The sequence below is a fragment of the Panthera uncia genome (genome assembly GCF_023721935.1).
Source record: "Panthera uncia isolate 11264 chromosome D3 unlocalized genomic scaffold, Puncia_PCG_1.0 HiC_scaffold_8, whole genome shotgun sequence".
NCBI lineage: Eukaryota > Metazoa > Chordata > Mammalia > Carnivora > Felidae > Panthera > Panthera uncia.
This window is the reverse complement of record NW_026057586.1, coordinates 70,701,534-70,727,822: the sequence shown is the minus strand read 5'-3', so window position 1 is coordinate 70,727,822 and position 26,289 is coordinate 70,701,534. Positions and strand designations below refer to the sequence as shown.

The window sequence follows — 26,289 nt, the reverse complement described above, 5'->3', positions numbered from 1 at the left end:
GTTAAGTCCACAAGACCCACCACCAACAAGCAGTCTGGAATATGATATGCTGAACAAATCCAGAGGAAGGAAAATAAAGAGCAGAATGAGGGAGGTCTGCCAGGAAGCAGTGAGTATACAGCCTGGTTTAGCAAGAGCTGGAGGGTGGACTCATGACAGAGCTGGAGCTGAGAGAGCAAGTGACTGAAGGGTGTGAGAGATGCCTCTGGAATCAGTGAAAGGCCTGGAGGACCAAGCGGGAAGGCAGGTGAGGCGGGGCTGAGGCCAAGGGAGCCACTGCAGCCCTGGAGCAGGAGGTGCTCAATCTTGCAGGGGAGGGAGCCATGTTGAGAGGAGCAAGACAAGTGGGAGTTCTCGCAGATGTCCAAGTGACGGCTGCCTCCTCGAGACCCCACTCTGCACATAGCAGGAATTCAAGACAGGAGATGAACCAATGAATGGGGTGCTTGCTGTGGAAACGCCAAAGCCACGCTGTGAGCATCTGGCCCGGCTCTGGAGTCTGCGCCCCATTCCTCAGGCTGGGCCCAGAGATGCCGAGAGACTCACCATAGCAGCTGCCTCTTGTGCTGGCTCTCCCTGGCCGCCACCTCCCGTAGGATGCTCTGCACCTGGCTCTGGTAAGTCTGTGGGAGACCGAGAGGACTAGGAGCCAGCTGTGGGCCCACACCACTCCCTATATCTAGGCAGGCCTCACAGGTGCTGTGATGCCCAGAGCACTCACCACAGAGGGGGCAGAGGCCAAGAGCCCAGAGTCCCAAGGTCAGAAGAGTGCCCGGACAACAGGCCACTTGGACGGTAAGGCTGGTACCTCCAGCAACACTTGTTTTTACTTTGCTGAGGGAGGATCAAAGAGCTCAGCCCTGTGGTTGTAAGACCCACAGTCCAGGTACCTTGCTCTTTGTGAGGCTTGTGGAATTACTCACTCCAGTAGGGGCAGGGAGAACAAGGAAGGGAAGCAAAGTCTCCAGCAACCCCCGCCCCCTCGGCAAGGCGGGACATGGAGGAAAGCAGCAGCCCCTACCCCCCAGGCGTGCAGCGCCCTGTGCAGCAACGTGTGCCGGTGATGCAGGTTGGCGCGCGTCAGCTCCCGCTGCTCGGCATCGTGCAGGGCCAGGCACTGTGGACAGAAAGAAGGGCCAGGGGCCCAGGGGTGGCTCAGCTGTGCCTCTGTCTTACACCCAGCCTGGGTACTTGGGCCTGAGTCCTCATCTCTGAATAGATATCTTTTGGGGGCTTTGTGCGGATCAGGTGGGGCAAGTGCCTGACTCGGGGTAAATGCTCAAGCAATGGTGATGGTCTAAACACTTTTTACCCCAAGTAGGATGCTTATAAATGGTTAGACCAGGAAGTTTATGTTCAGTGGGTTCAGGCAAGAACCTAAAAGAATATTAGGGACTTTGAGCCAATCATCTCACGAAACCAGGTTAGCGTTTCCTCCTCTGCTGCCCGGCCTCTCCCCCATGCTCAGAGGCAGGTGGTTGCCGAGAGGCTGCAGAGAAGCCATATGTCCGCTCTGAGTCACGCTGACACACAGCTCCGCCTGGCCACAACCACCTGCGGGGGCATCTATGCCAAAGCCTTACCTCCCTCCACCTGTTCCAGGCCCAGTGGAGGAGCCGTACCGAGTGGAATTCTGCAGCCAGCATTAGGCCCATCTTCCTATGGGGAGGGTTGGAGTCAGCATGGCAGCCTGGACCTGGGCACCCCTCACGGTCCCTGGCCCCTACCTAGTGCTTCTTAAATTGGAGGAGAAGGGGACCAAGACCTTCTCTGAAGAGCTGCCAAAGGATGTGGGCTCTCACCTCAGGAAAGTGAGCACCTAGTCAAATTTTTGCATACAACTAAAGGGCTCAAGTACCAGTGAAGCACGTTCATGTGCAGGCAACTTAGGAGGTTAATGTGGCCAGAATTTGAGAGTGGGGGAGATCCTCACAGCACAAAGTGGGTGCAGAAAGGCATCAAAGCAGGACAGTGTCTGCAGTATCCATGTGGGCTGTCTGCCCCAGCTCTCTCTGACCACACAGTGTGGTAAAAACTGCCACAACCTGTCCCCAGGCTGTAGCCGCTGGTCCTGGGGGAGGTCAGCTACTCTGAAATGGGCTCATCAGTCTAGTCCCTGGTCATGGTCACTTTGAATGGGCCCCAACAAGTGAGTAGGATGCATCCAATGGATAGGACCTCAGATCCATGAAGCATGTCTGTCCCTAGTTGAGTTCCTGAGGCTGGGAGCCCCAGGAGGTACCTCAGGATACTTTCACTTGAGCCCTGGTTTTGCATAGACTGTATCAGGTAGAATTTCTGGAACTTAAAACCAGAGTCTAGGCTAACAGGACTCTCCGATGGGCATTCAGAGCTGATGGCACTGCCACTATGGTCAAAGCTGGCCTGAGATGGCAGAGCGTCTGGGCCAGAAGCAGCCCCTCACTCTGTTCTCAGCCCTCGGGCACTCTCCCTCCAGATGCAGAAAGCCTTCCTGAGCTGTCTGTGGCGGTGGTGGGCACAGGCCACTGCTTGCCGCTGCCGCTCCTGGTGACAAGCTGCTGCCTGTTGGTGCCACGTGGACCAGGACCTTCGCAGAAGCTGCCGCTCTGAATGAAGGATGGCCTGGGGCAGGACAGCAGGGAAAGAACAGAGCGGGTCAGGTAGCACGGGTACAGGAGCCAAGAAGAATCTACAGGCCAAAAATAATGACCAAGGCCAAAGAAATGGGCTTTAACAAGCTGCCCTGGCCTAGAAGCCACATATAGACTCTGCTGACAAAGTCAATAGGCACCCCACGCCCTGCCCTGTCTCGTGAGTCCTGGTCACAGGCAGAACACCCCTCGGTGTGGGTCTGGGTTCCAGGCAACATCCAGAGCAGAAGAGGCAGCAAGTGCAAAGACTTGAAACAGGTCCTGCCTCCTCAGGGATGGCCACTTACCATTCTCTCTGCCAGGCGGTTTTCTCGATGCTGAAACATCTTCTGCCACCAAACAGCAAATACTTTCCTCTCCAACATCTCCCTAAAATAATTTAAATAAATAAATAAATAAATACATACATACATACATACATACATACATACATAAATAAAATGGCAAACATCATCATCATAATAATGGACTTAAAACAAAGCAACTACAAATAAGAATGAGAAGTTCCAAATAATTGGATTTTTCCTCTTATGCTATTGAATAAGTTGATGGCACGCCTGGGTGGCTCAGTCGGTTGAGCATCTGACTTTGGCTCAGGTCATGATCTCATGGTTCGCGGGTTCAAGCCCCAAGTCAGGCTCTGTGCTGACAGCTTGGAACCTGGAGCCTACTTCAGATTCTGTGTCTCCCTTTCTCTCTGCCCTTCCCCTGCTCGTGCTCTGTCTCTCTCTCTCTCTCTCTCTCTCTCTCTCAAAAATAAATAAACATTAAAAAAAAGAAAAGGTGAATAAGTTGATATGGGGGGAAGGAAAGAGAAAGACCAGGAAAGCAAACAACAGTAACCAAAAAGCCCCACAGACAACCCAATACTCTCCAAGTGATTTCTGGTGTCAGCGAAGCATTCACACAGTACGAAAAAGACTGACTTTGAGACCTTGTCTCTTCATCAGTTCAGTTCCACACTGAATTACTAACAGTGCTCAATGACCATTAGTGAAAGCCTTTCTAGTTCATTCTGACCAGCCAGGTTGCTGCTACATAAATCCCTGTGGGAAGTGGTTGAAAACAGATTCCAGGCCTCCGGGAGATAATTTTGGCCCCAGGAAATGGTAGGTCTGAAGTGGGCCCCTAGAAATGATGTTTAAAACAAGTGTTCCAAGTGAGACAGACAAGGAACAGGTTTGAGAACCACTGCTTCGTCACCTCTGCCTAGGACTCCCTACTCACCATAATGACGTCAAATCCTGCAAAAGCAGCACTGGGACAACTGGTCAATGGCCACTAGGAGCTGTGCATTGGTAAAACCATGGAACAAAATATATGATGCAACTGTTTTCAGCCCTGGACAGCAGGCAACACAGACTGTGATACTTAGAGATGAGAAACAAGTAAGGTGAGCTCTCTGGCTGCCCAGACTTTCTGCCCGAGGGCATGTTCTGAACCATGGGGGCAGGGGGAGGGAATCCAAGCAGAGAAGGAGTTTCACAGAGTTGAGGCAGAGACTAGAGTTCAAAACTGCAGGTGAAAGACTGTATGGACACATGTGGCCTTCCTGAACCTGGGCAGGTAGAGAACTCGCCCTGCCCCAGAGGCATGCTCACAGACACCTTGCACACTCCATAAGGGGAACACCCAAACTTCCATGTGAGTCTGCTCCATCTACATATAACACTGTACAGGCAGGCTCTGTGAGGCTGATAGCTGATATCAGGGCTGACAGCTGGATGGAGATGACCAGAGGTTAGAAAGGGCTGGGAGATGGAGTTCTGACCCAGCCTGAATGGAGAGACTTTGCTGAGAACATCAGAATTCAGAAAGGCTAAGCCTCAGTAACAAGAGCTATGCTCTAACACTGAAGACAAAATTTAAAGAGCTTCCACGTGAGGTGCCTGGCTGCCTCGGTTGATAGAACAGGCAACTCTCGATCTCAGTATGGTAAGTTCAAGTACCATGCTGGGTATAGACATTACTTAAAAAATAAAATCTTGGGGCGCCTGGGTGGCTCAGTCGGTTGGACGCCCGACTTCAGCTCAGGTCATGATCTTGCGGTCCGTGAGTTCGAGCCCCGCGTCGGGCTCTGTGCTGACAGCTCACAGCCTGGAGCCTGTTTCGGATTCTGTGTCTCCCTCTCTCTGACTCTCCCCCGTTCATGCTCTCTCTCTGTCTCAAAAATAAATGTTAAAAAAAAAAAAAAATAAAAAAAAATAAAATCTTACACACACACACACACACACACACACACACAGACCCACACAAATGAAGAATAGAATCATACTTGATACGATCAACAGGAACCACCAGAAGAAACAGCAACTATTGCCTGCCAGAATAAAATGCAAAACCCTTTAAAGGAAAAATAGCTGTCAACAAGACAATGACACAAATGTTGGTATCAGCAAACACTTAAAAAGTTATTATAAATAAGTTTGTGTACTTTTTTTAAAAAAGTTTTATTTATTTATTTTGAGAGAGAAAGAATGAGAGCAGGAGAGGGGCAGAGAGAGAAGGAAAGAGAGAATCCCAAGCCGGCTCTGCACTGTCAGCACAGAGCCCAATGTGGGGCTTGAACTCACAAACTGGGAGATCATGACCTGAGCCAAAATCAAGAGTCTGATACCCAAATGACTGAGCCACCCAGGTGCCCCAAGTTTGTGTACTTAAGAGATGAACAAAATTAGTTAACAGACAAGGAATCTTGACAGAAAAATAGAAAGTACAAAAAAGAACCAAATGCTGTGGTGGCTCCTCAAAAAGTAAATGTAGAATTACCATATGATTTGGTGCATTCCATTTCCAGGTATATAAAACCAAAAGAACTAAAAGCAGGGACCCAAACATACATACATCGTTGTACATATGTATGTACAACGATGCTCACAGCAGCATTATCCACAATAGTTAAAAGGCAGAAATAATCCAAGTGTCTATGAACATACGGATGCATACACAAACTGTGGTATATACAATGGAACATTATTCAACCATAAAAAGGAATGAAATTTTTATACATGTTACAACACGGATAAACCTTGAAAACATTATGCTAAGTAAAATAAGCCAGACACAAAAGGTTTACTATTACACAATTCCATGTAAATGAGATACTTAGAATAGGCAAATTCAGAGACAGAAAGTAGATGAGAGATTCCCAGGGGCTAGGAGTAGATGGAAATGGGAAGTTAATTTTTAATGGATACAGAATTTGTCTGGGATGATGAAAACGTTCTGGAGATGGATAGTGGTGATGGCTACATAATATCGCAAATGTGCTTAATGCCACTGAATTGTATACTTAAAAATTACCAATATGGTAAGTTTTATGTTATGTTTTACCAGAATTGGAAAAAAAGAAAGGAAGAAAGAAAATTCTAGACCTGAAAAGTACCATATCTGAAGGAGAAAAACCACTGGATGAGCTACAAATGAGAAAGTGAAGGAAAGAGACCACTAAAGACTTTCTATTGGAAGATCAATAGAAAGTACCCAATCTGAAAAAGAGAGAAAAAGAAAAAAAAAAACAGAGCCTCAGTGACCTGTGGGACAACATCACATAGTCTAACACTGTGTAATTATAGAGTCATAGAAAGAGGGAAGAAAGGATATAGGATAGATAAATTATTTAAAGAAATAATGGTAAAAGACTTTCCAAATTTGGTGGTGGTGGTGGTGGAGGGGGAAACACCTCAGATTCAAGTTAGCTCAACTAACCCCAAGCAGGATAAACACAAGAAAACTACACTTAAAACATATCACACTCCAAACTGTTGAAAACCAAAGCTTAATAAAAACATCTTAAAGGCAAAGGAAGAGAGACAGATTACATCCAGGGGAAGAACAATAAAAATGATGGGTGACTTTACAACATAAATAATGGAGGCCAGAAGACAAGGGAAGGTGTCTTTAAAAGACTTGGGGGGCTCCTGGGTGGCTCAGTCGATTGAGCGACCGACTTCAGCTCAGGTCATGATCTCATGGTTTGTGAGTTCAAGCCCCGCGTCGGGCTCTGTGCTGACAGCTCAGAGCCTGGAGCCTGCCTCTGATTCTGTGTCTCCCTCTCTCTCTCTGCCCCTCCCCCACTCATGCTCTGTCTCTGTCTCAGAAATAAATAAACATTAAAAAAAATTTTTTTAAGTAAGTAAATAAATAAATAACTCAGGAGTGAGGGGTGGAGAAATCAACTCATTGTTCCATATCTAGGAAAAGGTCCTTTTTTGTTTTTTTTAAGTTTATTTATTTTAAGAGAGAGTAAGTAAGAGAGAGCATGAGCAGGGGAGGGGCAAAGAGAGAGAATCCAAGCAGGCTCTGTATTGTTAGCACGGAGCGTGACACGGGCCTCAAACCCAGGAACTGGGACACCATGGCCTGAGCTGAAACTAAGCGTTGGACACTTAATGGACTGAGCCACCCAGGCACTGCCAGGAAAAGGTCCTTTAAAAATGAGAGTGAGAGTGAAAGAACCATCAACAAAAGCAGAGATAATTCATCTCCAGCTGACTCATACTATAAAAATGCTAAAGGATCTTCTTCAGGCTGAAAAGATGAAAGCATACAGATGAAAACTCAGATTTATAGGAAGAAACAAAGAATATTAAATATGGAAAATATGTGAGTATGTATAAAAGACTGTCTTTTTTCTCCTGTTAATTTTTAAAAAGAATTCTGTTTAAAGCAAAAATAGTAACATTACATGGGTAAAATGTAGGACAATAAATACCATCAAGGATAGAGCGGAAAGGAATTCTACTGTTTTTATATTCTTACACTTAACATGAAGTGGTATGATAGAATAGGTAATAAATTAACGATGCATATTATAATTCCTGGAATGACAATTTTATTTTATTTTTTTTAAGTTTATTTATTTTGAGAGAGAGAGAGAGTGCGTGCAGGAGGATGTATGAGCAAGAGAGGGGCAGAGAGAAAAAGAGGATTCCAAGCAGGCTCTGTGCTGTCAGCACGGAGCCCACCACAAGGCCCAAACCCATAAAACTGTGAGATCATGACCTGAACCAATATCAAGAGTCAGCCACTCAACCAATTGAGCCACCCAGGCATCCCTAGAAAGACAATTTTAAAAATACAAAAGGTATAGAGCTAAAGAGTCAATATAGGAAATAAAATGTAAATTTTAATTTACTTTTAATGTAAATTAAAATTTAAATGAACAATTAAAATTGTCCACTTAAATGAACAATTAAAATTTTTCATTTAAATGAACAATTAAAAATTTTTTAAATGAATAAGGCAGAAAAGAAGGAACAGAGAAACAAAAACTGGACATAGGCTCCAGCCCAACCATATCAACAATTACATTAAATATAAATGAACCACACACTAATTAAAAAGCAGAAATTGTCATACTGGATAAAAAATTAACTTCAACTATATGCTGTTTACAGGACATGCTTTATTAAATAGGAAGACAAACAAACTGAAAGTAAGAGTGGGAAGGGTAAACCATGTAAACTGTAAATATAAAAAAAGCTGGTGAGAATATTTTAAGTCAAAGTAGACTTTGAGAAAAGAACTAGTACCAAAAATAAGGAGGTTCATTTCAAAATGATACAAGGGCAATTCATGAGGAAAACATAACAATCATAACTGTACATGGACCAAATAACAGAGCTTCCAAAAACATGAAGCAAAACTGTTAGTATTACCAGGAGAAATAGACAAATCCATAATCATAACTAGAGATTTTTTTTCTTTAGAGAAAGAAAGAGAGAGAGAGAGAGAGAGAGAGAGAGAGAGAATGCTCACACAAGTGGGAGAGGGGCAGAAGGAGAGGGAGAGACAGAATCCCAAGGAGGCTCCATGCCCAGCACAAAGCCTGACACGGGGTTTGATCATATATGACCGTGAGATCACGACCTGAGCTGAAATCAAGAGTCAGATGCTTAACCAGCTAAGCCACCCAGACATCCCATAGCTAGAGATGTTTAACACTCCTCTGTAGTAATTGAGAGAACAAGTAGACAAACAAAAAACCTGTAAGGATATAAAAATTTGAAGATGATTACCAACCAAATCATCCTAATAGACATTTATAGAATACTATACCCAACAACTGTAGTATAAACATTCTTTTAAAGTGCACATGGGAAAAAACAAAGTTCACCAAAAGAGACCACATATATGCGACCATAAAACATGTCAAAACAGTCAAAAACTGAAGTTATACAAGGTATGTTCTCTACCACAATGGAATTAAATTAATAATTAAAAACAATAGTATATCGGGGTACCTGGGTGGCTTAGTTGGTTAAGCGTCCAACTGTGACTCAGGTCATGATCTCGGGGTTTGTGGGTTCAAGCCCCACATTGGGCTCTGACCCTGCTTTGGATTCTGTGTCTCCCTCTCTGTGCCCCTCTCCCACTTGTGCTCTCCCCCCCCTCAAAAATAAATAAAAACAAAAACAAAAAAACCACAATATATCAAGAAAATTCCTATTTGAACATTCCTATTGAAATTGAAAATTCCTATTTGAACATTTAAAATGGATAATCAAACAACAACAAAAAGAAAAGGTGGGGGTGAATGGCTGGCTCAGTTGACGGAGCATGTGATTCTTGATCTTGGGGCTATAAGTTCGAGCCCCCATGCTGGTGTAGAGATTGCTAAAAAATAAATAAAATTAAAAAAAAAAAACCAAAAACCGTGATTTGTGCTTCTATCTTAAGGTTAAGAAAAAAAAAAGAGGGCAAATTAAATCCGAAGTAAGTAGAAAGAGAAGCAAAATGAAGAGCTGGAATCAACGTAAGAAAAATATACAATAAGAAAATCAGTAAAGCAAAAGTTAAAACACACACACACACACAACCTGATAATTCCTAGTGAGACTAATCAAGAAAAAAAGAGAAAAAACACAAATTACCCAAATCAGGAATGAACAGGGTAGTATCATCATTAATTCTACAGACATTAAAAGAGTCAAAAACACTTTTATGAACAGCTTTCTGCCACTAAATGTGACACCTTGGATAGAACGAAAAATTCCTTGAAAAACAGCTCATCAAAACTAACACGAAAAGAAACTCTTAGTAGCTCTGTATCTATTTTCAAAATTAAATCTGTAACCAAAAACATATCCATAAAGGAAACTCTAGGTCCAGATAATTTCACTATTAAATTCTACAAAAATTTGAAAGAAATAAGAAAGACAAACATTACAAGAAAACTACAGACCGATATCCCTCATGAAAGTACATGTAAAATTTTCAAATAAAACATTAACAAACCAAAATCAACAGCATGTGAGGGACACCTGGGTGGCTCAATTGGTTAAGCATGTGACACTTGATTTCGGCTCAGGTCATGATCTCATGGCTTGTGAGTTCGAGCCCTGCATGCGGAGCCTGCTTGGGATGCGGAGGCCGCTTGGGATGCGGAGCCTGCTTGGGATTCTCTCTCTCTCTCTCTCTCTCTCTCTCTCTTTCCCTGTGCCCCCTCCCCCTAACTCTCTCTCTCTCAAAACAAATAAACAAAAACTTTTACAATATTTTAAAAAAATCAACAGCATGTGGAAAAGATAATATATCATGGCTAAGGGGGTTCTATATCTCAGGAATATGGGTTGATTTAATATAGAAATCAGGAAAACCATATGATCATCTCAATAAATAAAGAAAAAGCATCTGGAAAAATTTAACCACCATTCATAATAAAAACTCTCAATAAACAAAAGGGAACACTGTCAATCTAATAAAGGGTATCTATAAAAATACTCAATGGTGAAAACTGTTTTTGTTTTCCCAAGATAGGAAAAAGACAATTATGTATCCTCTCATTACCTCTGCTCAAGACTTTACTGGAGATGCTAGTTAGTGCAATAAGACAAGACTCTATATAATGGGATCATACAGTATGTGTTCTGTTGTATCTGGCTTTTATTTATTTTTTAGAGAGAAAGAGAGAAGAAGAGAGAGGCAGAGGGAGAAAGAGGGAGACAGAGAGAATCTTAAGCAGGCTCCATGCCCAGCACAGAGCTGACATGGGGCTTCATCTCACAACAGACTCAAATCAGTAAATGAATCTAGAAAGGTCACAAAGCACAAGGTATCAGTTGTATTTCTATACTGTAGGACAAACAATTGGAAATGAATTTTTAAAATAATTCTATTCACAGTATCATAAAAAAGGCATTTAGGAATAAATTTTATAATATACATACAAAACTCCTATGCAAAGTTACAAAACACTGAGAAAACAAAGAAAAGCTATATAAATAGAGACGTTCATGTTCACTTATTGGAAGTATCAATATGTTTAAGACGTCCAGTCTCTCCTAAATTGATCTATATAGATTCAGTGCAATCCCAAATAAAAAAAAATCCCAGGAAAAATAAAATTGAAGAACTGATTTCAAAACTTGCTATAAAGATACAATAATCAAGACAGTATGGTAACAGCATAAGGATAAATGAGTAAATAAATGGAACAGAAGAGAAAGTCCAGAAATAGATGCAACTGATTTTCAACAAAGGTGTCAAGGTAATTCAATTCAGGAATGAAAAGTCTTTTCAACAAATAGTACTGGAAAAACCTGAAAAACAGAAAAAAGTTAATTCTTGGCTCCTACCTCAGACCATATACAGAAAAAAGTTCAAGATGATCACAGACCTACATGAAATGCTAAAACTATAAACCTTCCAGGGGAAATGTTGGAAAATATCTTTTAAGATCTTGGGTATAGGTAAATATTTTTTTGGAGAAAACCCAAAAATCAGTAATTATAAAAGAAAAAATTTGATGAACTGGACTGTAACAAAATTAAACAGGCTTGCTCATCAAAAAAATACTGTTAATTCATAAAGCCAGCTGCAAGGAAATGGTTTCTCCCAAGGTATGCAGCAGTTAGTTGTAAAATGCCACGAGGGCTTCTTTACTCTGAGTGGTGATTTCTTCCTTACCAATGATGCTCCAGACAAGCTTTGCTGTTTTCATTTATTCCTGAGGGCACACATAACAGTACTCCCTAGTGAACCCCACTGCTCATCCCTCCTAATTTTGCCTCAGAAACAGCAAACAATCCAGGGCACCTGGGTGGCTCAGTTGAGTGTCTGACTTCGGCTCAGGTCATGATCTCACAGTTCGTGAGCTCGGGCCCCACATCAGCTGTCTGCTCTTAGCACAGAGCCTGCTTAGGATCCTCTGTCTCCCTCTGTCTCTGCCCCTCTCCTGCTTGCTCTCTTTCAAAAATAAACATAAAAAAAAAAAAAAAACCAAGAAAGAAAGAAATAGTGAACAATCCAAAACTAATCCCTGTTTCTCTTTTCCCTCTTCAGAATCCTTTAGTGGGAACACAAACTTTACAAATTCCTTTCCCTCAGAAACAGCACCATTCCAGAATTCCTCTGGAATTCCCTCCTTCAAAGGCAATCAATCTGACTTGGTAAAACTACAGACTTTTGATCCTGGCTGATGAGGCTTTAAAAAGATGCTCAGCATTATTAGTCGACAGGAAATAAGACAGCACTCCACATCAACCAGAGTGGCTCAATTAAAAACACTGTCAAAACCAAATGTTGATGAGGATGTGGAACAACCAGGCTGGTGGGTGTATAATGACATGACCCCCTGTAGGATTAAGATTAAGCATATCTCTACCCTGTGATCCAAAAGTCGGCTTCTAGTATCTACTCAAGAGAAATGACAACACCATCCACCTAAAGGTTCACAGCAGATTTATTCATAATGGCCTCAAACTGGCAACAACTCATATGTTTAAATGGATCAAAATATTGTCTTATATTCATACAATACTACTCAGTAAACAAGAAACATGGCTCAACCTCAAAAATAGTACATTGAACTTTAAAACAAGTCAGACACTGGGGCGCCTGGGTGGCTCAATGGATTAAGCATCTGACTCTTGATTTCAGCTCAGGGGATGATCTCACTGTTGTGAGATCAAGCCCCATGTCAGCTCTGTGCTGGGCATGGAGCCTGCTTAAGATTCTCTCTCTCTCCCTCTGCCCTTCCCTTCTCTCTCTCTTTCTCTCTCTCTCAAAAGATAAATAATAAAAGCCAGAAACAACAGAACATACACTGTATGATCCCATTATATAAAGTTCAAAAACATGCAAAATTAACCTGGGATGATAGTTACATGTGGGGGTTAGGAATTAACTGGAAGGAAATGAGGGAACTTTCTGAGGTGATGGAAATGTTGTGGATCTTGACCGGGTTGTTGATTATCCAGGTATACAATTTGTGAAAACTCATCAAACTATTTACTTAACATATGTGCCTTTCACTATTAATTTTAGCTCAATTAAAAAAAAAAAAAGACAAAACAGTCTTGTCTCATTCTCAGAATAGTATTTCACTGGTAGGTTAAGAAACGACAATTTTTAGTTGTCATTCATGAGCTCCCACTATAAATTCTGTCCATATTCCTAAGATATTTAAAAAATATCCTAAGAATTATGGAAAAATAGAACATACATATTTTGGGGGAACTCTGATTTGCTAAACTCCGTACGAAACCTATGAATATTCATTTACTGTAGGAATCACAAATCAATTCTAGGGGTTAGGAGGAAGGTTGATATTTTGTGCTGACATTCTGTTTGTATTCCACATGGATTATCTCACTACTTTTCATGACAACCCTATAAGATAGGGTCTGAACTCGGGCCTGTCTAGCTTCCAAGCCAGGCTCTCCATCACTTTGCTCCCTCATGACCAGAAAGGCAGGAACCTAAAAAACTAAGTTTTCTAAAAAGATCCAACTAAACTAAAACAAGATAAAATCCAGATCAGGCTAAATCCACATCAGGCCTTGGTTATCTTCCAAGCCTTCTGCCTACTTCCCTGTCTCCAATTCACCCTCCACCTTTTTGTCTCACGAATGATAACTGTAAAATCACCCAAGACTGATCCCCAACAAAAATCCTTTAATTAAAAAATTTTTTAAAACTTCTACTTTTTTTTTTTTTTTTTTTACGTTTTTTCATTTATTTTTGAGACAGAGAGAGACAAAGCATGAACGGGGGAGGGTCAGAGAGAGAGGGAGACACAGAATCTGAAACAGGCTCCAGGCTCCGAGCTGTCAGCACAGAGCCCGACGCGGGGCTCGAACTCACGGACCGCGAGATCATGACCCGAGCCGAAGTCGGCCGCTTAACCGACTGAGCCACCCAGGCGCCCCAAAACTTCTACTTTTTTTTAAGTTTATTTATTTATTTTGAGAGAGACAGAGACAGTACAAGTGGGGAAGGGGCAAAGAGAGAGAGAGAGGAAGACAGAGAATCCCAAGCAGGTTCCACATGGTCAGCATAGAGCCCAGTGTGGGGCTTGAACCCATGAAACTCTGAGATCAGGACCTGAGCTGAAACCGAGTCAGATGCTTAACCGAGTGAGCCACCCAGGTGCCTCAACAAAAATTCTTTTAGAAACTCCTCTTGGCTACTGTGTGTGTGTGTGTGTTTAATGTTTATTTGTTTTTGAGAGAGACAGAGTATGAGCGGGGGAGGGGCAGAGAGAGAGGGAGACACAGAATTCAAAGCAGGCTCCAGGCTCTGAACTGTCAGCACAGAGCCCGATTCGGGGCTCGAATTCATGAGCTGTGAGATCATGACATGAGCTGAAGTTGGACACTTAACTGACTGAGCCACCTAGGTACCCCTCCTCTTGGCTATTTTGAAAGTACTCTCAAAATGTGAAAGTCTCTGCAGCATGCCAAAATACAAAAAAGCAACAGAATAAATCATGACTTTGTAAAAGAAACAAAGGGTGTGTGTGTGTGTGTGTGTGTGTGTGTTAAGTATTAATGACATTTTTCAAAGGAATCTCATATCAGACATCAATACAGGAACTAGGTAAAGGTGAAGCCATGGTCTGCAGAAGGGGAAAAGGTAAGTGCTGTCCCCTTGTCAGCCTCTAATTTCTCAGGGCTTCCCCCTAATAATCTTCTCCTTGAACTTTGTGCTAAGGACTCAGATTTCTGGCTGATCCCCTCAGACTAGCACTCAGAGTCCTTCAAAGTCAAAATCATTGTAACTTCTCCTACATCCCTGCCTCTTGGTCTCTCTGTCCTAAATTCATATACACTTTTCTCAGGGCAATCTCCACAACTATCACTTTACTAGTTACATGCACCTGCTTAAACATCTGTTATCTTTCTATGGGCCTGGGTGATCCCCTGGGCCTGGTCCTCCTCATCTTGCCCACTCCTGCCATCCATCCTCACCCCTCAGCTCATAGCATGCTTCCCCCAGGGACTTCCCTCAGCACCAGCTCTGAGCTCTAGAAGAACTCAGGGCTGACATAATTGAGGACACATGGATCTATTCTCTGGAATGGTTCCTCAATTGTTTCTTGTGTATCAGTCTTACCTCCTCACAAAGATTGAAAGTTTCTACAAAGTCATCAAAAAGATCTTCCTTTTGATCTAGCACAAAGTCCCTGGAGTCAAGGAGACCTGAACTGAAACCTGGCTCTGCCACTTACTGGTTGTTTTACATGGGGGAGTCATTTGTCATTTTGAGCCTGTTCTCTTAGGACTGCTGTGAGAAGGAAAATTATTAATGAAGTTGGTGATGTCATAGGTGAATGAGCTTATATATCTGTTTCCTTTCTCCCATCACACCACACCCACCACAGTGGTAGACACACAGTCAGTGATTATTAAGTTCTTTGTTATATTCTGCCAGAATGCAGCAAGGATCTGCTATGGGCAAATTTTACCTCTGTGGGAGCTAAAAAGACATAGCTCTCTGCTCTTTGCCCATCCTAATTTTGTTGACGACTATACTTCAAACTTCAGAAATTCAGGTCTAGCAGAACAGGAAGCAAGCATTTCAGGGAAATCACACTCGAGAATGCCTGCCAAGGCAAAGCAAGGTCCAACCACACTCTGATCCAGAAAGCTAATGGGCAGCTTTAATGGAGCTCACACTGGCTTGCAATGAGGAAAGGGGCATAAAACTCAGGCTGTTCTGAAAGCATTTGCAATAAAGATGAGCAAAAGCTTTCCCAGGAGAAATAGTGGCTGTCTTTTCCTGCTCCATGAAATCAATGAGCTCACCTAATTGAAAAACCAGGAAGAACCAGGGCCTAGGGGCCTAGGAAGCAGAAAAACAACACAAATGGCAGTGGGGGCAGCAGAATTAGACCTGAGAAGCCTGCACAGACAGGAGCTGCACAGCATACCTGTGAAAGAGTGCTGCTCTTGCATTGAGGACACTTTCCTGCTGGTGACATCGCCAGAGTTTTCTCCATGCGTGAAAGGCCACAGGCAGGGCTCTCTGCTGGAAGTGACTGTCTGCTCTGGACTGCAGCCGCTACAGTAAAACAATGAATGGCCTTTATTTGTACGTTATATTATTAAAAAAAAAATGACCTTTCAGGGTCACACTCTAGAGGGACAGTTGCTTTCTACACAAAATTGAGAAAAAGATTAAGATAATTATTTTTAATCTTTGTCAACACAATAGGTGAAGAATGAAATATGAGAAGGAAGAGATTTTTACTTTAAAAACAGGTTGAGGGGCACCTGGGTGGCTCAGTCGGTTGAGCGCCCGACTTCGGCTCAGGTCATGATCTCTCGGTCTGTGAGTTTAAGCCCCGCATCAGGCTCGTGCTGACAGCTCAGAGCCTGGAGCCTGTTTCAGATTCTGTGTCTCCCTCTCTCTCTGACCCTCCCCCGTTCATGCTGTCTCTCCCTGTCTCAAAAATAAATAAACGTTAAAAAAAATTAAAAAAAAAACAAACAGGTTGAGCATCTCTTCACACATTTGTGTGTGTGTGCATATACACATGCATATATCTAAATGTTTTGTCCTATGTACTAAGTGTTCATACCATTGCCTGTTTTACATCTGCCAGTGCTTACCTCAGTGATATAAATGGGCTTTTTGAACCTTACAAAATTTATCAGTTCTTTGTCATGTGTGTTAACAACACTGTTCCCACCCTGTAATATATCTGTTGATTTTGTTTATGATGTTCATTTGCAATACAGATTCTTTAAATTTTTATGTAATTATGAAAGGCTACTACTATATCACTAAATATCAGTAGGAAGACAGAAAACCAACATAAAAAAATACATATGCCTTCATGATCCAAAACTTTGGGATAAAACATATGGTAGATTTTAAAACAGGACCTCCAATTCTTGGGTCTTCCTTTACTGAAAAGTCCCATCCCCTTGAATCTGGGCAGGACAGTGACTGCTTTGACCAACAGAGAATGGTGAAAATATCAACATGTGACTTCGGAGGCTAGGTCATGAAAGGCCACACAGCTTGTGTCTGGTTCACTGTGACACTTTTGGAGTGAGCAGCGACACAGGAAGTCTGACCGCCCTGAGGCCACCATCATCATGCGTGAGGCAATCCAAGCCTCTCAGAGAGGCCTGATGTAGGTGCTCTGGTTAACAATCCCAGATGAGCTCAGTCTTCGAGTTATTCCAGTCCAGGAACCAGCCATGTTAGTAAAGAAACTTCTAGATGATCCTAATGCCCTGCCATCAGACTTCCCAGCTGAGGCCCCAGTAATCATGGAGCAAAGACCAACCACCTTTGTTATGTCTTCTTTCAATTTTTGACCCACAGAATCCATAGGCGTAATAAAATGGTTGTTTTTTTTTTAATTTTTTTTAATGTTTATTTATTTTTGAGACAGAGACAGAGCATGAACGGGGGAGGATCAGAGAGAGAGGGAAACACAGAATCTGAAACATGCTCCAGGCTCTGAGCAGTCAGCACAGGGCCCGACACGGGGCTCAAACTCACGGACTGCGAGATCGTGACCTGAGCCGAAGTCGGACGCTTAACCGACTGAGCCACCCAGGCGCCCCAAAATGGTTGTTTTTTTTAAGCCACTGGGTTTGGGGTGATTTTTCACATAGCAACAGATAACTGAACAGTAAGCATATGTGTGTGTGTGTGAATATATGATATACATACTCCCACACACACGGAGGAAAAAAGATACCAGACTTACTCACCAAATGTTATCTTAAGACTATGGGTGTTTTATTTTTTTTTTTCTTTTATGTATTCCTACACTTCTCAAATTATAATGTCTATATATTGCTTAAGGGCATTTACATTTTCAAATGTAAACAGAAGTAGAAGCAATACTATAATGAATCCCCATGAACTTACCATCTAGCCCCAACAATTAGCAAACATTTTGCCATTCTTTACGTATTACTTTTTAAAAAGAAAGAAACCCACAATGAATAATATTTTTATCTTTGCCTGAAATAGAAAGAACTGATGTTCTCCCTAAAGAACTTGATGTTCTCTGATGTCATCTCCTTAGATGACGTTCAGATTGTTAGCTAAAGATTTGAAAAGAAAAAAAAATCCAACAGCAACTAAGCAAGGGCTCTTACTATTTTTCAGACCTTCTATATTATGCAGGCCATGTAAGAGCAGTGTGAGAGATAAGAACACTGACACTTGCCTTGACCTTTCCACCAATGCTGGGTCCCAGTGTCCAGGGGCTCTCTTTTTCCAGGAGGAAAATAGGAGACTCTCTGTTTCTTTTCCACCTTAAATAAACACTTTTCAACCCTAGCAAGCAGATTCTTTTTCTAAAAGGTCTCTATCTTCTGGTGAGCTTGCATTAAATGAGCTTAAGAGACCAAGTGGCAACATCCTTTCAGAAACAGCCACATCATCCAAAGGAATGTCAAATAATGCAGCAACTCTAAGCATTTTCCAGGTGTGGAAGGCAAACGATGCCCTAGGCTGGTACCACCCAAAGAGCAAGAATTGGGATGATCTTTAGGAAAAACTCCAAAGCAACCAATGGCAGTCTGTCTGTTCACTTGTTTGTTCATTCATTTGTCTAAACATTAGTTGGCACCTTCCCTTTGTCAACACTGTCGAGCTGAGAAGAAAGAGACAGGGCCTACCCTCAAGTAGCTCACAGTCTGGCAGGAGAGAGGCATGTAGACACCTACATAATGATATGATGAATATGCTGGTAAAACCACACATGGTGTGGCGCTGGGGAAAGAGGTAGCACCTGAGCTGAACAGGTAGGAGGGACAGGGAAGTGCAGGTACAGAGATGCCTGGGTGGCTCAGCTGGTTAAGCGACCAGCTCTTGATTTTGGCTCAGGTCATGATGTCATGGTTTGTGAGATCAAGCCCCACACTGAGCTCTGTGCTGACAGCACGGAGCCTGCTTGTGATTCTCTCTCCCTGTCTCTGCCACTCCCCTGCCATCTCTCTCTCTCAAAATAAATAAGTAAACTTAAGAAAAAAAGTGCAGGTACAGTGAGAAGCACATTCAGGGAAGGACTTGCAGCTTAGCTGCACTCTGAAGGAACAGAGTGATAATAGGAAAGGGCAGAGAAACAGCCAGAGACCAGCTCCCAAAGGAGTTTGTACACCTTGTTAGAAAATTCAGATTCTATCTCAACACTATGAGGAAACAGCCAAATTCTTCAGATTCATGTGTTAGACTTTAGAAGCAGACGGTGGTGGGGGTGGAGAAGGCAGCAGAAAAACAACTGGCAGGAGTTTGGTTTGTGTCTTCCTCCATTTCACCATGGATGGCCAAAAAGAGCCATGGGCAGCACCACTTACTACTGCAATGCCCATGCAGACATTATCAGTTGAACACAAATTCCCCCAAGCCTAAAGGTGGCCTTGAAATCCTTGGTTCAGCACTCTCAACAGCTGCTCCCATCATTACAGCTAATTTGCCACCCTGGTGCTAAATTACAAGGCCTGCGGGAGCAGGAATTTTACTTGGTTTGTATCACAACTGTATTCTCAGTGCTTAGCAGTGTCTGAGGTACAGCAGATGCTAAATGAGTCTTTCTTAAATGGAACTGATTAGAGGGTGCCTGGCTGGCTCAGTTAGAAGAGCATGCAACTCTTCATCTCGGGGTTGTGAGTTTGAGCCCCACGTCAGGTGTAGAGATTACTTAAATAAAACTTTAAAAAAATGGAACTGAATCCTTTCTCAATCTACCTTTACTAATTTGCCAGCCTGACCCTCACATCCTCCCACCTGCTGTGGGTACAGGTCTCACACTGTTTAGCGCTCAGACACAGCACTTACGTTCTGTACCTTTTCCAGTACTTCCTGAAGGTTGGCCACCTAATATAATAAGTGAGTAATGATGTGAATGGAATGGCTGGTTAAGAGCTCATCACTCTCAGCATGTGCGTTTTCCCAGCAGATGAAGGAATGGGGCTTATGGAAACTTTCCAATGTCACTAGAGGGATCTGGGGGAAATACCTTTGAGCTTTTTACAGCAACCCCTCTTCCAAATCAGAACACTAAGACCCCTTAGTATAGGTCTTTTCCAAGAATCTTTCCAAAGCAAATGGATCCAAGAATGTAACCCAGTGGAATTATCTACTATGAAGTACTCCATACCTGCTTGTATCGTCTCTTCTGAGTATACAGTAACCACAATTTGATACACTTGCATAGCAACGTTATTCTGAAATAAAACACATAACACCAAGGTATTGCCTATTGCACTTTCAGGCTTTGGGTCTTAAAAATGCTGTTTGGGGGCACCTGAGTGGCTCAGTTGGTTAAGTGTCTGACTCTTGATTTCAGCTCAGATCACGATCTCACAATTGTGAGATCAAGTCCTGCATCGGGCTCTGTGCTGAGCATGGAGCCTGCTTAAGAATCTTTTTCTCCCTCTGCTCTGCCCCTGCTCCCATGCACACTCACTCTCGTAAGGAAAGGAAAGGAAAGGAAAGGAAAGGAAAGGAAAGGAAATGAAATATTAAAATTAAATTAAATTAAATTAAAATAAAATAAAATAAAATAAAATAAAAATAAAAATGTTGCTTGTTTTTTTAAGACTGGAAAGTCTGGGTGTGGTTACATCTTAGCATTAAAGGCACCCCATGGGTTTCACTCTGGGAGAGAGAGAAATAAGAACCTATTATTCAACATGAAATCTGTCAACCCGATTTTGGGCTGTGGCTTGCCCCCAAATTTTGACAACTTTCTTACAAACCTAAGTAGATCACCAAGCACAGTGTCTCTGGAACTTGAGTAATACATATGAAATCCCCTAACTATCCTGAACTTTCTGGTTTTATGACTAGTCTGGGGCTTGTGTAGGACCACCTGGGTCTGTGACAAGCTCCTTTCACAAAAGTGATACTAAGAGTGAGAACCACATTCAGTTCTGTAAACCAGGATTTAGAGCAATGACAGACCCTGATAACTCCAAATTTAGTTAAATAATGAGATTCTCAACAACTCATTAAAAAAGTGCTCCAAAATGGGACCTACAACTATGCGAATTAAGTTGATTATACTACTGGGGAGGAGGGCACGTTGAACATTTCTGGCAGCAAGAAAGTGAACAGTGGTTCCCTCTGAAGAACCTAATGAATTGGACTTAGGAATTGGAGGGATTCAGAGAGCTTTCAGTTTTCACTTTATACCTGCATTCCTCACAGACATGTAGTGCTTATTTATTTTAATTGAATAATTAACTCCAAAAAACTCAAGACACTCTCTGCATTCTTCAAGACCAAGCCACAAATACTCACTCGCCTAAACCTTCTCTTTAACACTACCAATGCATGAATTCTAAGATGTGAACGTCACTGCAGCCTGAAGGATTGAGGCAGAGAACCAGCAGGTACATACTTTAAACTATGGTGACCAAGAACCAACACAAACATCTTCACTCCACCTCTCATCTGATGAGCTAAAAGGAAAATGCAAGCTCAGGAACTGCTGGTTTATAGCAGGGCCTTTCTGAATCTGCCTAGTCATGCAGGGACAATAAGTGCTCACTTCTGGAGTGCAGCGAGTCAGTCCCCAGAGAGCCCTAGGAGAAGGCCAGAGTTCCTACCTGCAGTGGTCCCAGGCAGCACGCAGTGAGGGGAGCTGCTCCCTCTCTTCCCTCTGCTCAATTCGAGACTGCCAGAGGTTCCAGAACCTGTGCAGCAGCTGAAGTAAAACAGGAAGGAAACAGAGGTTTATTAAGCCAAAAGGTAAAATGATCTCTCTTAATCTATTAGCAAATCCTTACCCCAAAAGACTACAAGTTCCCCCAAAGCAGGAATTACCTTAGCTAGGAGTACCCAACATATAACAGGTTTACAAAATATTTACAGCTAAGCTATACAGAGCTATTGTGGGCCAACATAAAAGGCAAAAAGATGGATTTTCCAGTTTATGGAAATCAGAATGAAGAAGCTGAAGCTATTCCTCATCTGGGCCTCATAGAAGACAATGGCATTTTATCTTTTTTTGTTTGTTTGTTTTATTTTTGAGAGAGAGAGAAGAGGGGCACACAGGCAGAGAGAGAGATAGGGAGAGGGAGACACAGAATCCGAAGCAGGCTCCAGGCTCTGAGCTGTCAGCACAGAGCCTGATGCGGGGCTCAAACTCATGAACCATGGGATCATGACCTGAGCTGAAGTCGGATGCTTAACTGAGCCACCCAGGTGCCCCAACAATGCCATTTTAAAAGTTAAAACTGATCTTATCAGATATTACTGCCTATGAAATAGGCTTGCCAAAAAAAAAAAGAAAAAAAGTTTAACTTCAGTCTAATCAAGCCCTTAAATCTAACCGTTAGTTTACACGAACAATATTTTAAAAAAAGATGAAATGGCATCACAAGGAAACCGATAAATCGAGAGTATGGAATATTGTACAAAATAGTTGGCCCTCCTTTTCCAAAAATCAGTGTGATTGAAAAAAAAAAGTACACCTTATGCTAAGTGAACTAAGTCAGTCACAAAAGGGTATGTACTGGGGGCACCTGAGTGGCTTAGCTAAGCATCTGACTTTGGCTCATGTCATAATCTCAGCTGTGCTGACAGCTCAGAGCCTGGAGCCTGCTTCAGATTCTGTGTCTCCCTCTCTCTCTGCCCCTCCCCTGCTCATGCTCAGTCTCCGATTCTCAAAAATAAACGCTAAAACAAACAAAGGGTATGTACTGTAAATATGAGGTTCCTACAGTAGTCAAATTCATAGAGACAGAAAGGAGAAAGGTGGTTGTCAGGTGCTGGGGGTGGAGGGGGGAGAAGAGTGGGAAGTTAGTGTTTGATGGAGACAGAATTTTAGTTTTTCAAGATGAAAAAAGTTCTGGAGATGGATGGCAGTGATGGTTGCACAATAATGGGAATGTGCTCAATGTCACTGAACTGTACTCTTGACAGTGGTTAAGATGATAAATTTTGTTATTTTTTTTTACTACAATTACAAAATAAACATGTTAAACAAAAGAAGTAGAAGGAGGAGGGCTGTTATTAAGAGGCTTAAAGATATAACCAAATATAGTGAGTCACCAACCCCTTATTGGATCCTGGTTTGAAAAAAACATCTATAAAGACATTTTGAGGGCAACTGTGAAGATCTGAATATTGGCTGGGCATTGGATCAAATTAGGGAATTACTGTTCATTTTATTAAGGATGACAATGATATTGTGGTTATGAAGGAAAATGTTATTTTTGGGCGATGAATGCCGAAAAGTTTAGGCGTAATGTTTCATGTTGTCTGTAATTTACTTTAAAATGATTCAGCAAAAAAATGTAAATATTAATAATCAGCTAATATTTGAATTTAGATTGTAAGTATATAAATGTTCATTATACTGTTCTTTATATTTTTCTGTATGTTTGAACATTTTCATAATGAAAAACAAAACCAAAAAACCCCATCCTCCTAAACCCAGAAACGCGATCTATAAGTAGAGATAGGATGTTTGTTGCCCTCAGGTAAACCAACCACTGAAGACAACAGATTCCCAGTGCAAACACCACCTGGAATGCAAGACTCAAAGTGTATTCCCTAGATCAGGAGCCTGACCTCTGAGTCTGCTATCAAGTTTCTGAGCAAACAGATACAAAATGAGATTAGGGAAAACCAAGAGTTAGCCAGTATGGCTAACTAGAGAAAATGGACACTAAGGTTTTGGAGTCTAAAAAGTCTGGACAAAACTCTACAATGGCCATCAGAGGTCCCTTCATACAGATGACCCTCACCATTATGTCATGCTGCTGGTGAGCGAGGTTCCTTTTTATTTGCTGGAGACGGGCGTGGGTCACATTGTCTTTTAGGGCTCGAAAACAGAAGTGCTGTGAATAGAAGGAAGGACACAACTAGTTACAAATCAGCAGCATCTGTAAAAGTAAGAGCAGCTAAGCCAGAGGCTCAGTCGTGGATATTCACAGCTGCTCCCATGTCCCTGGGATCCTTTCTGCTTTGAGATTCAGTTGGGAGTCTGATACAAGCCAGCCCACACAGTAGGCACTTAATAAATAGCTGTCTAACTGATCCTCCGCTGTCCACTGTTACTGCACAAGAACAAACACACCCTCACCTCTGACCAGGAGAGATACCATGGCCCAGAGGGAACACTACAGACAAAGGTTAAAAACATCAACTTTGCCTCTCAGAAAAAGAGACAGACTTTTAGCTTATGGTGTGTTTTTTTCAAGCCATGTGTGTGTGGAGGGGGTGTCAACATGCACACTTATACAATTAGAAAGTAGTTTTGTAGAATAGAATAAAAGGAGGAGAGGGAAGCCTTGGTGAGTTAGGGGGGCTGGGGTAGGGGTAGGGGCAAGATGCGAGACTGGCTCCAGCTCCAGCAATACTGCCTCACATGTCACCTAAGCAAAGCCTATTCTCCAATGCCCTGGGCTCCAGTTTTCTGAGACAGAAGTGAAGCGTTTAGGGGTTTTCATATTGTGGTCTGTGGAACCCCAGAGGCTCCTGAAAGTGTCTGAAGATCTCCTTATGTGGTGAGGGTTGGGAAGAGCAGCAGAAGAGGGACTACTCCCCAGACTCTGCTTCATCCGCAGAATTTCTACGTTGATTGATTTCACAGACTAGGTTCCCACAATTAAAAAGAGGGCCTGCTCTTGGGGTCGTGAGTTCAAGTCACATATTGGGTGTAGTAGAGAGTACTTAAAAACAAAAGAAGAAAAAGAGGGCCCACCATGTAAAAAAGTGCAGTACTAGATCACCTCCAAGTTTCCCTTACAACTCCAGACCCTCTGACCCCACACCATTACCATTTCTTATCCAAAATGAAAACAGGGACACATACAATGGAACAGAGCTTCTTGAGTGAAGCTAATCCCACAACCAGATATACTTGAAGAGCATTATGTGGGCCTGGGTTCCCCAAAAGTGGATGGTTAAGCAGGGTTGGTAACTATGGTTTTGAAGCAACTCCTATGTGTAGATAGGCTTTCTATTACAAAATGTGCTTTCTTCTTATCACATACTATATAATTAGTTTATAGTTTTTATAATTAGTTTATAGAGTTTTTTAAACATGGTAATGTCACATCTTGGACCTTGGTCAGTTGTGCTGTTAAAGATTAAACACTAAAACTTTGGCAGTTCCTGAAGAAGAAAAAAAAAAAAGGCCTTGAGAGGCTTCCGTGTTCTCACCAGCAAGCTGTGTCTGCTGTGATCTTCTGCCGCCTTCCACTGGGCCGCTTCTTCAGTGCACAGCAGCACATCCGCCAGGGAGTTAAGGCCTTTCATCTCAAAAGTGTTCCCACCCCAGCACACTGCAACCCAGTGACCCATCGGGAGGGTCCTGGGTTGAGGGAAAATAGGCATGCCAGGTGGCCTACGTCCACCTCTGCCTCCTCCTGATGATCCCAGGAAGAGGAGGAGGCAAAGGGAAACTGTGTGAGTTGCTTATCAAACAGTTGGCCTTGCCTTTCTCCCTTCTGATGCCCATTTGATGACAGGCAAGAACAGCTGAGATAAATTGCCACAAATTACAGTAAACATTTGCAAGTAACCTTATCTAAAGCTCTCCTGTCTTCCTGCATCCTTTGTTTTGGCACCAAAACCCCAGTCAGATGTTTCAGCTAAAAACCTTGGAGTTATTTTCAAACCTTGTCCTCCCACTCTCTCCATCTACTGGGCTGCCAAGTCCATCTGGTCTCCTCTGAAATCTCTCCTGCTTTTCTGTTCCCACTCCTGATGCCCTGCAGTGCATCTGACTTGCTCCTCACACAGACTGGCGAGAGTCTCATGTAACTGCTCTCCTCGTGCCAGCTTTGCCCTGTAATCCAGACCTCTCAAGTACAAACCTGCTCCATCACTTCTCTTCTTAAACACCTCCAGAGGATCCCCAGCGCCATCAGGAGAAAGCCCAAATTCCTGACCACTGCATCCAGGGCTCTACAAGCTGTTCCCTAGCCTGCATCTACCTGTACTGCCCAACAGCCATCCACACCCCCACAGCTCTGTAACAGATCCCTGTCACTGCCCTTGGATCTTTTCTTCATCTATGTGTAAACACCATTCCTTCCACCTGAAACACTCTTCCCGACTTTGCTAGGTGATCCTTGAGGACAAAGTCAGCTCAAGCCCCACCTCCTTGACTGAATCTGCACATCTGGGCACATACTGTAATGAGGGCAGTGATTATGGACATGTGCACAGGAGTCAAAGCACCAGAGTCAAATGCCTGGGTTAAAAGCTCCTGGCTCTGCCCAATGATATGCTGTGACTTTGACAATAATTGAGCCCCCTTGAATCTCGGTTTCCTTATCTATAAAATGGAAATACTGACATCTACTCCACAGGGTTGCTATGAGGGTTAAACAGATAATGCATAGTCTGTACATGGTAAAGCACAATAAATGGAAACTATGATCATAATGTTAGGGCTGCCAAGAAACACACAGCCATGGCTATTTCCACCACCTAGTGG

The 26,289-nt window shown here is 42.7% G+C and overlaps 1 protein-coding gene across 10 annotated transcripts in view; it reads right to left on the bottom strand.

The window, feature by feature from the left end:
• The window catches only part of SFI1 (SFI1 centrin binding protein), a 106,732-nt gene that overhangs the window by 11,202 nt on the left and 69,241 nt on the right, over nt 1–26,289 (bottom strand). For all 10 annotated transcript variants that reach the window (XM_049619045.1, XM_049619044.1, XM_049619036.1 and 7 more), the window contains 10 exons: nt 25,008–25,078; nt 23,588–23,680; nt 21,443–21,540; nt 19,990–20,056; nt 15,790–15,920; nt 2,921–3,002; nt 2,426–2,604; nt 1,584–1,659; nt 1,022–1,117; nt 547–623 (listed from right to left, as the gene is read on the bottom strand). In XM_049619045.1, coding sequence (XP_049475002.1) covers nt 547–623; nt 1,022–1,117; nt 1,584–1,659; nt 2,426–2,604; nt 2,921–3,002; nt 15,790–15,920; nt 19,990–20,056; nt 21,443–21,540; nt 23,588–23,680; nt 25,008–25,078 — 970 coding nt within the window. The remainder of the gene's footprint in view (nt 1–546; nt 624–1,021; nt 1,118–1,583; nt 1,660–2,425; nt 2,605–2,920; nt 3,003–15,789; nt 15,921–19,989; nt 20,057–21,442; nt 21,541–23,587; nt 23,681–25,007; nt 25,079–26,289) is intronic.